This window comes from Tiliqua scincoides, chromosome 4 (assembly GCF_035046505.1).
Source record: "Tiliqua scincoides isolate rTilSci1 chromosome 4, rTilSci1.hap2, whole genome shotgun sequence".
Classification (NCBI taxonomy): domain Eukaryota; kingdom Metazoa; phylum Chordata; class Lepidosauria; order Squamata; family Scincidae; genus Tiliqua; species Tiliqua scincoides.
In genome coordinates this window covers 216855563-216869646 of record NC_089824.1, presented here as the reverse complement: position 1 = coordinate 216869646, position 14084 = coordinate 216855563, and the positions used below count along the sequence as shown (strand labels likewise).

The window sequence follows — 14084 nt, the reverse complement described above, 5'->3', positions numbered from 1 at the left end:
CTGGACTCACCACTGATCATTCCTCCACAGAGTTCTCTTACGCGCTGCTCACTAGCTTCTTTCCCCTGAAATTAAGCAGAGGTAGCTGGCTGTATGTGATCTTAATGGTTATTGTTTTATTAAGCAAACATTGGCCAAAGCCTCAAGAAAACAGAAATCATTTCAGTTAAGTCAGGGCAGTGATACATTGGACCTGCTACAACTGAATTGCTCCTGTAACTAGCAGAAACCCTGTTCCTAAAAACAGTTGCGCTACAATAAAAAAAGGAGTGCACCTCTTCACACAAAAACTGGCTCAAATTTAGGAGTCAGCCCGTTTTTCTTCTTGATACAGTTTTTGTTGGGACTGTGCCACATACTAAATGGTAAACGCTAGATATCCTTTCCCAATTTCTAGTGGTCTAGCTCCTGTTTCTTTCCCACCCATCATGGGTGCTATTAAACTTAACAGCAAACATGCAAGGCCAAACAGCATGTAGTGCAACATGTAGCTTGGTCCTAAGATTCCTTTTATTGGGTGACAGGGATGGCAGCTGCCATGGGAAAGGCGGCTGAAAGCTTGAGTGGAAACACTACTGGACAGGAGTGGCATTGAAAAAGAGATGTGCAGGCTACTTACTGGAGGACCAGGCTTTCCAGTGATCCCAGGGACTCCCTGTACTCCTTGTAAGCCCAATTTGCCCGGATGTCCTGGAATTCCTGGCACTCCAGCTGTCCCGTTGGGGCCTTGAACTCCTTTAGGCCCCAGCTCGCCCCTCACTCCTGCCTACAGCAAAAAGAGAGCAGAAAAAGAAGAAGGGCTACACACAGCTGCTGGGGCATTGCCTGAAGGCACCGGTGCAGAATCAGGAGTTGGCCAGAGCCAAAGGGCTACACCTAGCACATGGCCGACCCGATTGATCTTTGAGCCCTCATTCTTGGGTCTGAAGACACAGCCAGAGTGGCTGCACTGAAGGAGAAGCATCCATTTGCGGCCCATTTGGGCACCTTTGTGGGGCTGAACAGATTTCTGAAGTTAAAGCCCATCATAGATTACAAGGGGTTGAATATGTACAACCCCTGGGTTCTAGAGGTGGCCTATCAATGTCAGATTTGAGGAAGAAGGAACAGGATATGGGCATCTTATTGCCTTGAGTGCCCCTGGGCCACTGTGAGATACAGGAATCGGGACTAGATGGGCCCTTGGCCTGATCAGCAGAGCACTTATGTTCTCCTAACTTTCCTCTAGTGCTCCCAGTAGCTGAAAACCACTAGAGGCCAAGTATCATCTGCTAAACTGTGAACTAACCAGTACCTAAAAAGCACGGCTTTACGTTTCTGGCACAATGTTGCACAATGTCTTCTGCTGCTGTTGTGTTCTATAGGTTTTATAAGCTCTTAGCAATCATTTTTGATGTTGGCATTTTATTTTGCTGTGATTTCTAGTTCATGTTATGAAGTGTCTTGAGGTTTTTGGTGGGTGGTTCTAATTTAAGAAATAACAACAGAGAGCAGGACCCAACATGCCATGCATGGTTTTCCATTTGCACACCAGGCATTTATGCCTTAAACTACAAAGGGGGGGCACTGGAACGACACACACCCCTCCCCTGGGAGTACGTGCAAGTGCTTTCTGCTCTTGTGTACAGGAGAATTTTGATCCTGGTCACTTCATTTTATTTTTCATATCTGCATACATGGCTCTTGCTCCTTTTACCCTCACAACAATCCTGTGAGGTAGCTTAGGCTGAGAGCTAGTGACTGATTCACTGCTGCCTGAACACACAACTATGTGAAGGCCATTCCACAAAGTAAGTTGTTCATGAGAAGCAGCTCCCCATACAGTTCCAAGGATGTTCACCACACTAGATCAATCCTCCCCTTTATGAGGTTTGCAACAGTATAGGGGGTGCTCAGGATGGTGTCAGGTGCCTTTGGGAATATCTGCACAGCCATCAAGGAGCTATAAAAGGATGAATGAGAAGGAAGAGAGAATCTATAGCACAGTTCTTCAAAAGAGAATCTTACATTATTTTAGGCAATAAACCAATAGTATTTTGAAGACCTTAAGAGTAAAATCTGGTAAATTAGAATATCAGCTGATAATCACATTTCTTTTCTAAGTAATAATGTTATAACTAAATCTTTCATGTGGGCAACTTACCTCCCCCTTTTGTCCAGGAGGACCAAAAGGACCCTAGAGCAAAACAAAAACAAAAGAAGGACCTCATTATTGGGTGGGGACCCTGCTTTTCTCCTCCTGCTGACATGTGGAGTCAACCATACTCCCTTTTCTCAGAATACATCATTCATACATTAAAATTCTGTACCTGGGGTTAACAGCCATGTGGGAAATCATATGTATATTATAAAAATATTCCATGGCTTGGTTTAGATGGAACGACAGGCCTTGGTTTTTCCTTATGAGAACAAGCCCCTGTAATTCCTGAGCTTGTAACTTCTCCTCACCCCTCTGTTTCTTCACATGAAAAAGGAAGACACTGAAAACTTTCACTTTGAACTAATCACAATTCCCCCATTATGTCAAAACTTGGGAAACCAGCCAGAGTCAAATCACAGTTTGACATCCTTGGTTGTGACTTTTTCCAGCTGTGGTTAAATTAGCAGTGACCCGAGTTTGACTGCAATGGAGGCTGTTGGTAGTTCATACGAAAAAGCTTCTGATTTCCTTTTGCACATAGAAGGTGAGGAGAGGGGAGAGTGTATGAGCCCAAAGGTTGTGCAACTTGTTCTCATAATGACCAACCATGGTTTGTTGGTATGTCTGCGCTGGGTCCATGTGAGCAATTTTTCCATAGTAAATACATGTATCAGATTGCACGTACAGGCAACAATTGCATGATCAGTACACTCATAGTGAGAAAAACACTCTTCATCTCTCAGATTACAAAATATTTCTTATTTCCTACATAGAGATCAATCTCTGCGCAAAAAAATTATGGGTGGGACATCAGTGTCCATGTAAGAACATATGAAAGTGGCCTGCAGTGCACAGTTCTGCCTGTGCTCCAACTTCACCATTTAACTGACAAATTGTCTGCCCAAGTTTATAGCTTGAGGAAATGGCTCTGGGAGACACAGATAGACCACTCAAGTAATGTTGATAATGCTGACCACCAGTTGATGAGGAAGCTCTGATAAAGAAAGACCAAAGGCCTGGTGGCTGAGATGGTCACATGGCTCCTGGAGGCACTAGTGAGATCAAGTGTAATACTGGCAGGGAGAACTGCAGCTTTGAAGACAGAGGGATAGAGCTAGAGGAGGAGCGCACTGGATTGCGGTGTGGGAATACAGCATGGCTCACACTCTTTCGGAGGCAAGGGGGCATAGCTTAGCCAAGGGCATAAAACAGCACCCAATGGCAGGGGCTCATGGGAAGGGAGTTTGGAAAGCCAGGCTGGGGTCACCTGGATGGAAAGGAGAGCTGGGGCTTTACCAGAGCCAAAGACTGAATCCCACTAAATCTATGTAGCTGAAGTCTTGAATATTTTGTCCATAACCCCCACTGAAGACTGCATTACAGAATAACTGTTTCTTGGAACCTCCTGAAGTCATTTCTTCATTGCCTTAAATGTGGCTCTAGATGCACAACCACCTACCAGCTCGCCTTTGTCCCCTGGCAGTCCATCTGCCCCTGCAATTCCCTGCAAATGAAAATGCAAAATGGATGATGTTGTTATTCAAGTATACTGCAAGCTGTCCTTTCTTCCTCCATGACCTGGACACTCAGGCCAAATTCCAAGAGGCTCTGGGCATTTCCTACTGAGGTATCTCTTCACACGGAAGATCTGCATCTAGATGTCTCCAATATGACTCTCTTTCCCATGCCTTCTCTGCAGTGATCCCAGATTTGTAGAACAACTTCTCCTGGGGAAAAGTCCCCTTTTCTTTGGACTTTTGGACTTCCCTTTGCAGACTTTCTAGTTCAGCCTTTGAGATACTTTGGCTATGGTCATCTGAACTGCTTTTATTCTAGCTATTACTTGTTTACTTTTATGTGCTGATGTGAATTTTTAAAACTGATTTTAATAACTTGTAAATTTATATGGTCATTAAATAAATAGTAGGTTGCAAGCCAACTAGGACTGCCACCACTGGGAGCTTTCCCCATGATCAAAAGGAGTATTCCATTCCTACAAGGAGTCAGACCCCTAGGGAGAGCAGAACTGTCCTCTCATTCCTGGAGAAAACTACTGTTCCCAGGGGAAGTTTCTAATGGCAGAAGCACTGGTCAGTTACCCAAATAATGGCAGCAGAACACATTGTTGCAATCAATGCAATCAGTGTTGCAATCTGCTCCATATCTATTATTTACGGGTTGTTAGATTTTGTTGCGACCATGAATATTTTATCGTTTTTACATTTGTAAGTTGCTTTACATATTTTCACAGAAAAATGGGATATAAATGAATAAACATGCACTTGAGCCTTACAAGAACTCTGCATGGTGGATCAAGGTTATTAGACAGTTAAACACAAGCGGGAATTTGGAAGGCTGGCCAAATTCCTTCAGCTTTTAACTCGATAGCCCACACTTGTAAAGAATTCAGTTCATCCTTACTTCAGGTATTTAATGTAGTGTATACAGTTGGACTCCTGTTGGTTTTCACAGAGAAAAAGGTAGAGACAAAGATCTGGAAGATGATGGAATCATTAGGCATGCCTCTGTACGGAAGGTCTTGGACCAGTGTGACAAGGCCTGAATCAGCCAATGTTCAGATTCATTCTGTGTCTACAACTATGAAGTGTTTATTAATTATAAGCACTTTCAGAGGATCTACCCAGAAAATGAACTTGGGTGATGCCGAAGGTACACTCTGATTGGTAAACTGAGATACAATTGAACACTCGTGCAATGAGACCTCTTTTCTAATCACTGGACAGTGTTAGGTGTAGAAAAGGAAGTTAACCATCCCTCCTCATTTTTTCTATATTCCATTTTAAACCAATAGAGGGGGCTTGTTGTTCAGGCATCTATACAACCATTGTGGCTATTCAAAGACCACCTGGCAGCGTGAAGAGTTTCTGAGTGTCTGAACCAGACCGTAGAGTCGAGGAGGAGTCCTTTTAGCATTTTGGGTGCATTTTGCAGAAGGCAGGAACTGACTCCAGCTTTTGACCCACTCAAAATGTGCATTGGCTCAGGACGTGCAGGGCATTCTTCCACGTCAGTATGGGCTAGCCCAGTGGTTCTCAAACTTTTTTGCACCAGGATTTGCTTTTTAGAATGACAATCTGCTAGGACCCACTGGAAGTTATGTCATTAACCTGGAAGTGATGTAACAATTTAGTCTTCAAATTCAGGCAGCAATCAACCAAAAGTTCCATTACACAGCAGGCTCATACAGTTATTTTGCAGAGCTCACAATTCAAACAATCCAGCAGACTTGGATCCTTCTCCAACCATACACAAGTTCCCACAAGTGTCTGCCAGACACTTAACTGGCTGTGTAAGCACCGGCCACAAGACATCAGTCCCAATTCCCTTGAAAACAAAATATTCCAGAATATCCAAAATACTCCAGTCTCCCCACCCACCCACCCAGACCTGCATCCCTCCTCCATTATTGTGCTCTATTGACTAAAAATTCAATTGGTGTTCTGGAGAAAGCACACCAACTTATGACTTATTCGAGGGCTGTAATAAAACTACAGATGTGCCATTAAAGACAACCCAAATTGAAACTTTAGCTTACCTGGTTACCTTTGGGACCAGAAACTCCACCAGGCCCCTGGGAACAAAATTGCAAATTTGTACAGAAAGGTTTAAGATGATTTTCCAGACATTGAAGCTTTTAGGGAAGCTTCATATGCTACAGTAAGAGAAGATTACTATTGCCATCAGAATGCTGCTCCATGGATAACAGACCATGTTGGTGTTTCTATGAATGATGGGCTTTTACTGAGAAAGGCTGTGCCAGTATTGCCTTGCCAGGGCAGGTATGGCATTTGGCTCCTTTTGTACCAATGCGCCATCAGTGTGGTGATGCCAGGACAGGCTTAGGATATGAACGGACAATGGACATTACACTGGCACAGCAAGGCACCCATTGTTTTCTCACATGCAAGAGGGAAAGCCTCTTTTTAGATAGTGCTTGTTACTTGCAGCATGGACAAGTATTAGAAATAACGGAAGAATATTTAGATCTGGTTTGTGGTTCATCAGGGGGCACTTTTAAACAGCACTGTTACTGTTTAACATTAAGTGTTAACATTAAACATTAAGTGTTTAAACAGCACTGTTACTGTTACTTAGCAAGGCTCCATTTGATCATTACCTGCCCTCCCGGAACTTTGAAGGACTGTTTTTCTTACCCTCTCGCCAGACTCGCCACGAACTCCAGTGGGACCTGGTCGGCCAGGCTCCCCACTTGCACCTTTACGACCCTTTAAAAAACAAAGGGCATTTTAAATGAGAGAGGCATTTGATCACGAGATAAAATGATTTAGGAGCAACATTTTATGAATGCAGTCGTCTCCATGAAATTTTCCTTGGTGATATCACTGGGGGGGGGTGTGTCTGAGGGTGGGGTAAAGGACTGGCAGAGATGAGCAGCAGCTGCATTAACTGCTTTGAAAGGTTAAAGGGATCCAGGATTGAAATCTAGCAGCCCTTTGTCTAACAGGTTCTGATGAGTAAAGGTAGTTTTGCTCTTCTGTTATCCCTGTGCAATAAAACATTTGCAGGAAACTAAATGCGCTAGACATGGACTAAACATTAAGCTCAGTTGTTACCTTGTGATGCATTGATTATTTCAGTGGTTCCAAAACCCAGGAAGGGGTGGAAACCAGCCAGGGGAGCCATGGAATCCTCCCCCAACCCCCCCAAACCTGCTACCCTATACAGTGTATGGCAGTGATTTTCAACCTTTTTGTCTCTTGGCACACTGGCAAGGGACACCATCAGTTTTTTGACAATTGCCACGCACACTGTGCTGTCAATGGGGGGGAGGACGACTCACATCCCCCAGTGGTTCTATCGATAAATGACCCTCTCCCAAATTCCCATTGCATACCTGGGAACCATTCGTGGTACACCAGTGTGCCAAGGCACAGTGGTTGAAAATGGCTGGTGTATAGGATTGTAGCCCTAATGCTGCCTACAGCTGTATCATTCATTCCTAGAGGCTGGGAGAGGGTGTCACATCAGCAATGGCCACTCATTGACCCTGCCCTTGGTGTTCAGAGAAGTGGTCACCCTGGTGGCCGCTTCTCTGGCTGCGGCCAACAGCCCAGTAGGTCAAGGGAGCTGCCAGTCAAAAAAGATTTGGGAACCAATGGATTACACCACTGGTAATGCAAGTGGTGGACTGGATCAACCCAAGAGGATCCTTTTCATTCAACTACCTGTCAGTCTTCTTTCTCAGGCTGCAACTTACAGAAGTATAGGAGAGAGGACCAGGCAAAGATAGGGCCCAACAGCCATCTTCTGTGTCTCACCCATCCCCTGGGAACTGTCTGCATTCCCACTGGACTATTCCCATGAGGAGTGGAGAAGATGGACTCAAAACAATGATCTCAGTGGCTGTAGCTGCCAGTGTTATGAGAATAGGATGACAGAGACGCATTCTTCAGTGTTTACCCCCAAAACTCAAGGCTATGTTTATTTTTCACATATCAAGCCACCTGCTTGATAGCTTTTCCTCCAGTGATGGGAACATCACTGGGAGAACTAAGTGATCACAACTAAAGAGCAGCTGCCTTAGTTTATAGACATACAGTTGGACTTTGGTATCCGCAGGAGGATCCGTTCTCAGAAACCCCCACAGATACTGATATCTGTGAATAATGAAATCTATGAGTTGGGCCTCACAGGACCTCTCAGATGCAATTGGAAGTGTCTTTTGGTTGCATCCAAGAGGCCTTCAGAGGCGCAGGGAGGCCTACTGGAGGCCTCTAAAAGGCACTTCCAGCAAGACTGTGGCATGAAGCTCCCAGTAGTGGCAGGAGGCTCAGCACAGTGGGCAGAACACCCTGATGTTCTTACCGCTTTTTCTGGGCTCATGCTAGGTCACCAAATCCAGAAGTTAGTGGTGGTGACATCATCACTGGACAAATGTCACTGCCATGTCATGTCACTGCCACTTACTTCCAGGTTCTGAGGGCATTGTGGCACTTCCCATCTTTCTGGCCTCACTTTAGCCAAATGAAGCTCCTTTATGATTGGACTTTCTTCTTCCTCAGAATCCAAAGAACATCCAGCTTACAGCCAGAGATGGAGTACAAGACCCCAAGTAATTCCCAGTTTCAAAAGCAATACATTAAGGAACATGGTGGTCATGGATTTCACGGTAGGGCATGCTCCTGAGAGCCTTCGATGAACAACTTTGCAAAGGCCCCATTAATTGTTTGTGAAGGCAGAGAAAGAAGTCAGATGCATGGCAGACAAAAGCCAGAGGGAAGGCAGCTGCATGAAGAGAGAGAGAGAGAGAGAGAGAGAGAGAGAGAACAGCTCACACCCTCCTGTGCTGTTGCAGGGGATGCTGCTGAGCAAAGTGACTGACAAACTGCACCTGCTGAAATTCCCACCTCTATAAAGGTCCCTAATGTTGAGATGCTGGCCACCTGTGCTATAAGCTCCATCCTGATCCTTTAGCAAGTTACAGTAAAGACATCACTGGTTCAGGTTTGCAGGCCTTTTAATGGGTCTGAACACTGCCATACTTCAATTGGTTGGCAACCTTCAGTCTCGAAAGCCTATGGTATAAGCCTACAGCACCCGGTATTCCCTGGTGGTCTCCCATCCAAGTACTAACCAGGCCTGACCCTGCTTAGCTTCCAAGATCAGACAAGATCAGGCATGTGCAGGGTAACAGTTGCTGCCTATACTTCAATTGCAGTTCTACATAGTGGAGTCCCCAGTCTGAAGACACTGGGTGCAGGGGAAAAGACAAGAGGAAGTGCACTGAGGCTTCAGGCAGTTGGGTGGAGCTTGTCTTCTCCCACCAGAGAGATTCCTGGATGTCAGTCACTTGTACTCCATGACATGAAGGACCATACAGCACCCTATTCTAAGTTTTTACAATCGTGAGAAGACTAACCTGAAAGCCTCTTACACCTGGTACTCCCATGGGACCCTGTAGACCAAGTGCTCCCTGGAAAAAAGAGAGAGGAAAACACAGTGAAAATTCTTGCCCAAAACCCAACATAGATCTGCCCTCGTGGGCATTGTGACTATGGTTGTGTTGAGCCTTTGCAAGGCTCCGGTCAGAGTTGTTGGGCATCTCATTGCAAACCTTCAAAGAACAGATTGAGCACCTTCCAGAACTGGAACTAGAAGAGACAAAGCTATAGAGTGCAGCTATGTAGCCCCCTTTACTGCTGAACAAGTAGACACCTCCCCCCACCTCCACTTTATGTATGAATGGAGCTAACACTTGTTTAATATGCACATTATTGCCCTGCCTGCCTTGTTTGGCCTTCAAAATGACTTGGCTAGACAATACTTCTGAATGTAAGCATCTCATTCTGTCTCTTACTAGGATGGTCTCCTTTGAGACACATATTACTACAAAGCCATTTACTATCAAAAGTTCTTTCAGGGCGTGAAAGTCCTTGTGGGATCATCATTCAGACTGAGCAAGCAGCAGGGAAGTTCCAGCCAGGAGACAGGGAAGGGTTAACATTTGCTTTTGCATCCAACTGGGGGTGGGGAGGTGGGAGGGGGCTCTTTTGCCCCTCTCTGAAAGAACCAATGTTAACTGGACACAGGATGGGAGTTTTAATATTTTTTTTGGCTGAGGTAGGCAGGAGGAGAAGCCCTAAGGAGTTCTTGCCTTATGATTGGCTGGAGAAGTCCATGGAGCGGGAGGAGGCAGGGAAGCCGGGGTGGGGGGGAGAGGCGGTTCACAGCGATCATGCTTGCCAAGCGCGTGGCTCTGTTGTTACTTGGGTGGAGGGAGTCTCACTGAATGACTGCCTAAAATGGGACTACTTCTGAGTAGAGCTGCAAAGGATTTGGTCATCTTGGTAAGCCTCGCAGCTGCTGCTTGTGACCCTCCTCCCTCTTGCCACTTCCTTCCCTGCTCCCACACAGTCCATCCCATCCCCTCCCACCCCATTTACAGATGGGATGGGGACATCAGGGGAGTGTTCTCTCACACACAGAACCTGGTAGCAGTCCTGTTTTTTTCCCATGGTGGGCTTTTTAGAGGGGTGACTTGACATGAGTCTTTGAGTCACAAAAGGATGAGTCAGTGATTGCAAAAGTGCCCCCGTTATTTCTTGTTTTCAAGTCAAGTCACAGAGGGGCAGAGACTCATGACTCAACTTGAGTCAAGCCACGCTGGATTTGCCCATCCCTACTACCTAGAGCAGTTTTGGTGAGATTTAAAATGGGAAAATTGCAAGGGGGAAATCCTGCACCATGGTCCCAATCATTACTGGGGGCCCTGCAATTCCATAACATTTAACAGCAATACTCTTTTAAAAAAAACAAAAAAACACCATGAGAGATCTCATTCACCTCCCATCAGAATTTGTCTTTAAGGAAGTAGTTATTTATTAGTTCACTGCAGAGTACATCATAGTTCTCATTTTACAGTTGGTGAATTCAGGCACATGGCTATAAGCTCCCTTGTATGAGGGAGCAGCAGAAAATGAGAAAATAGCCATTATATTAGAATCTGTGCATTTTTCTGGTCTGGAGTAGAAAATGATAGAACAGAGGAAGACACTTCTCATTTTCCATGCGATAGTCACAACAAGTTGTTTTTGTGGCTCTTTCCTTGTCTTTCTCCAATTAGCATTTGTTTCTTTCTCCCCAGATATGTTGAAAAGGATGAAGGCATAGAAGATGTTTATTAGGCTTGTTTCCTTGCCCTTGGAAACTGAGCAAGTCAGTCATGCAGCACAATGTCTCATTTTACCACTTGATGACTGGCCCAGGGCACTTGCAAGAAATAGGCCTGGATGCTCAGTACACTCTCTGATTTATTAACAACAAAAACCAACCCAAAGAATCAGGAAAGAGATTTGAAAATAAAGATGCAGCAAATGCTACCTGCTGTGAGCTAACTGCCAGGACTCATTAGCAGCAGCATGAAAATAAACAAACATTTAATGCTTTGATTTAAAGTGACTTAATTTCATGAATTCCAAGAGGGATCTAGGAGGCAGGCAGATGCTTCTACCATTGGAAGGTTCATAGTTCTTTACTATGAAGTAATTATTTTATTAAAAATAATTAAAAGAGCAGGCAGTGAAAGAAGAACAGGAACACGCTCACAGATGTGTTTAGAGCTTAACTACTTGTCACAGTAGCATAGTTATAGGGGGATATGGTAGTATTGCAGCACCAACACACCGTGCAAGCAGCCCCTCCCACTCACCGTCATAGCCATTCTGGGCAGCAATGCTGGGTATTGCCGTCGCTACCCAGAATGGTTTTAATGGCAAGTGGGAAGGGCCACTTGCACAGTACATTGCAACACCTGCAATACTTACCCCCCCATAGCTATGCTGCTGACATGTCATGAAGGAAATATACATGGTCCAAAATCTTTTTCTTTTCAGTTTTGAAATAGCATGCTGGGGATGCATGTGCACCAAACCGAGGGGAGACAGTAGATGTTTCTGCTCCCCCTTGGTAAATAGCATACGCATGCGGGGGTGTGTGTGCTCAGCTGGAATTGAAACAATAGCAGGGAAAAGTTTTAAATCCCTGTCCCACCCCTCCACCATGCTTTCATCTCATTTGTGCACCTTCTCTGAATACGATTTCAAAAATAAAACTAAAAAACTTCTGTACACCACATGGTCCTCTGAATGCTTTGTGTACTCTGAACCTAAGCATCCTATTTCAGAAGTCTGGAGACTGAACATTGATAGAGGGTCAGAGTTTACGTTCAGGCTAAGCCCCAAAGCAGGTAACTTCCTGGCCACCAAGTGTTTCGGGATGAATCATGCTCTAAAGATGGACCTTAGCTTTTCTGGTTACTTACAGAAGATCCCCTTGGACCAGGATTGCCTCTCTCTCCCGGAATACCCTGTTCTCCCTGGAAAGAACAATGTGGAGTCAGTTGCTTTGAATTTAGAAAGAGGTCAAACAATGCCTTGTATGGCTTGAGACTCAGAGGTCTGGCAACTCCTATATGAACCTGCCCAGGAACATATGAAGCTGCCTTAGACCAAGTTCACTGAGTGGCAGCAGTTCTCTAGGGTTTTAGGCAGGTCTTTTCCTCTTCCCTACCTAGAGATGCTGCACAGGATTTAACCAGGGACCTTCTGCATGCAAAACAGGGGCTTTGCTCTGCTTTTGCAACAGGCCGGCGTTCTTGCTTATTTCAGATGGTTTTTCCACTCTACTGCTAGGAGTAGAAATGCTGAGGGGTGGGATATGAATCCCCAAGCAACACAGAAAGCAACGTGTCTTTCTGTGTTCTCTTGTCTGTTTAAATTCACCTGAATTTGCTTGTGCATGCATCAAGACTCAGTTCATCCTGAGCCAGCACCACAGAACTAAATGGGAACAGCACACAGTAACCCACCCAAGCACCAGTGCCCATTTGACTACACCAGGGTTCTTAACCTTTTTACCATTACAGACCATCAATGGATTGCCCAGTATGTCCCCAGATCCCCTTTGCCTGACTGCTGAAACTGTCACCAACACCAGCCTTAGTAGGTACCAGTGTGGCTTCAAAAGATATCAATAGCTTAGTTTTACTTTACATATGGATAGCTAGGAACAGAAAATCTCAATCCATATTGATAATGCTGAAAGCTAATTTTAACTGTTCGGAGATAAAGTCCCATACCTCCATCATTTGGATCCCATAGCCCCAAGGGGTATGGATAACCCCAGTTAAGAATCCATGGTCTACACTAAGCAGAAGCTCCCCTACTTAAGAATATTCAATTTAAGAGCATTTCAATATACATTATATTATCTATGGATATATGTCCATAGATAATGTGAGCACCCCTTCCTAGCACCCCCAAACAATTCTCATCTTATTCCAGTCAGCCCTTTCAAGCCTTGTCAGGCCACTTTTCATAGCAAGACCAAGCAATATAGAATACTGTATTGCAGGTGTAATGAAGAGATACATTTTTTCATATATCACAATGTTTGCATCTGAAACAATGATACTGGAGTTCAGAACAACTTGCAGACAAACACCTGGACCCAAACCTGTTCTTTAGTGGGGTCGCTATGATAGCTCCATCTGGTACAGCAGACTAAGGAATGATTTGCACCCAAGGAACTAGCTGAGCAGAAATTTCAGCTGGGGTCTCATATGTACAAATCCCATTTGTGATACTCTGCAGCACAGTGTTCCCAGTTTCTGTGACAAAGGATAGGTTTGGTCCTCCCTTGAATACCTGCTGGATAGCTATTTGTACCATAGGAGTCAATGGGAATCACTGAGTACTGACCATCAAATGATCTCTGTAACACCACCCCACTATTTGCATAGTCCTGGCCTGGGTTCTGTTTCCTGCTCACACTAGAGATTGAAGGAACCCTTTTCTGTATATGATATGCCTGAGCAACCTATGGATCAGGGTACAACATAGAAAATCATTAGGCAGAAAACCTTTGATGGAGGTACAACATACAAAACATGGCACATGCATGGGTGAGATACATACAGGCATACCAGGCTCCCCTGATGGACCAGACTCTCCCATCTCTCCAGGACTGCCCTACAGGAAGAGGGAGAAGCAAAAATGGTCAGGTATTTCCTATAGGTTTATTTTCTCTTTTGCGAAATTAGCCATCCAGTCAATGCACTTCCTCAGCCTATCCATCTACAGACGAACAAGGTTGGAGTGTCATGAAAGGAGATGCTGTCATAGTAATACCACCAGGAGACTCAAGGGGGCCACTTAGGACAGCACTTGGGGATCCTTCTGCAGCATCAGCAAGAAGTACTTTTTTAAGGGGATACAAACTCATAAGTTCCAAACCAAAGGCCATTCACTAAGTGGATTTACATACCGGTTGACCCTTTTCACCTTTCATTCCAGCTCCTCCAGGTAGCCCCTGATGGAAAAAAAAAGTGCCATCAATGACAAAATACACAGATTCCATGCAAAATTAAATGTGCCATTTAGTGCCCTAGGAACCAAGAAATGGT

The 14084-nt window shown here is 44.8% G+C and overlaps 1 protein-coding gene across 1 annotated transcript in view; it reads right to left on the bottom strand.

The window, feature by feature from the left end:
• COL9A3 (collagen type IX alpha 3 chain) overlaps positions 1 to 14084 on the bottom strand; it is an 83106-nt gene that overhangs the window by 5453 nt on the left and 63569 nt on the right. The window contains exons 23-32 of the mRNA XM_066624726.1: positions 13946 to 13990; positions 13597 to 13650; positions 11943 to 11996; positions 9042 to 9095; positions 6316 to 6387; positions 5697 to 5732; positions 3600 to 3644; positions 2144 to 2176; positions 620 to 766; positions 11 to 65 (exon numbers count right to left, since the gene is read on the bottom strand). Coding sequence (XP_066480823.1) covers positions 11 to 65; positions 620 to 766; positions 2144 to 2176; positions 3600 to 3644; positions 5697 to 5732; positions 6316 to 6387; positions 9042 to 9095; positions 11943 to 11996; positions 13597 to 13650; positions 13946 to 13990 — 595 coding nt within the window. The remainder of the gene's footprint in view (positions 1 to 10; positions 66 to 619; positions 767 to 2143; positions 2177 to 3599; positions 3645 to 5696; positions 5733 to 6315; positions 6388 to 9041; positions 9096 to 11942; positions 11997 to 13596; positions 13651 to 13945; positions 13991 to 14084) is intronic.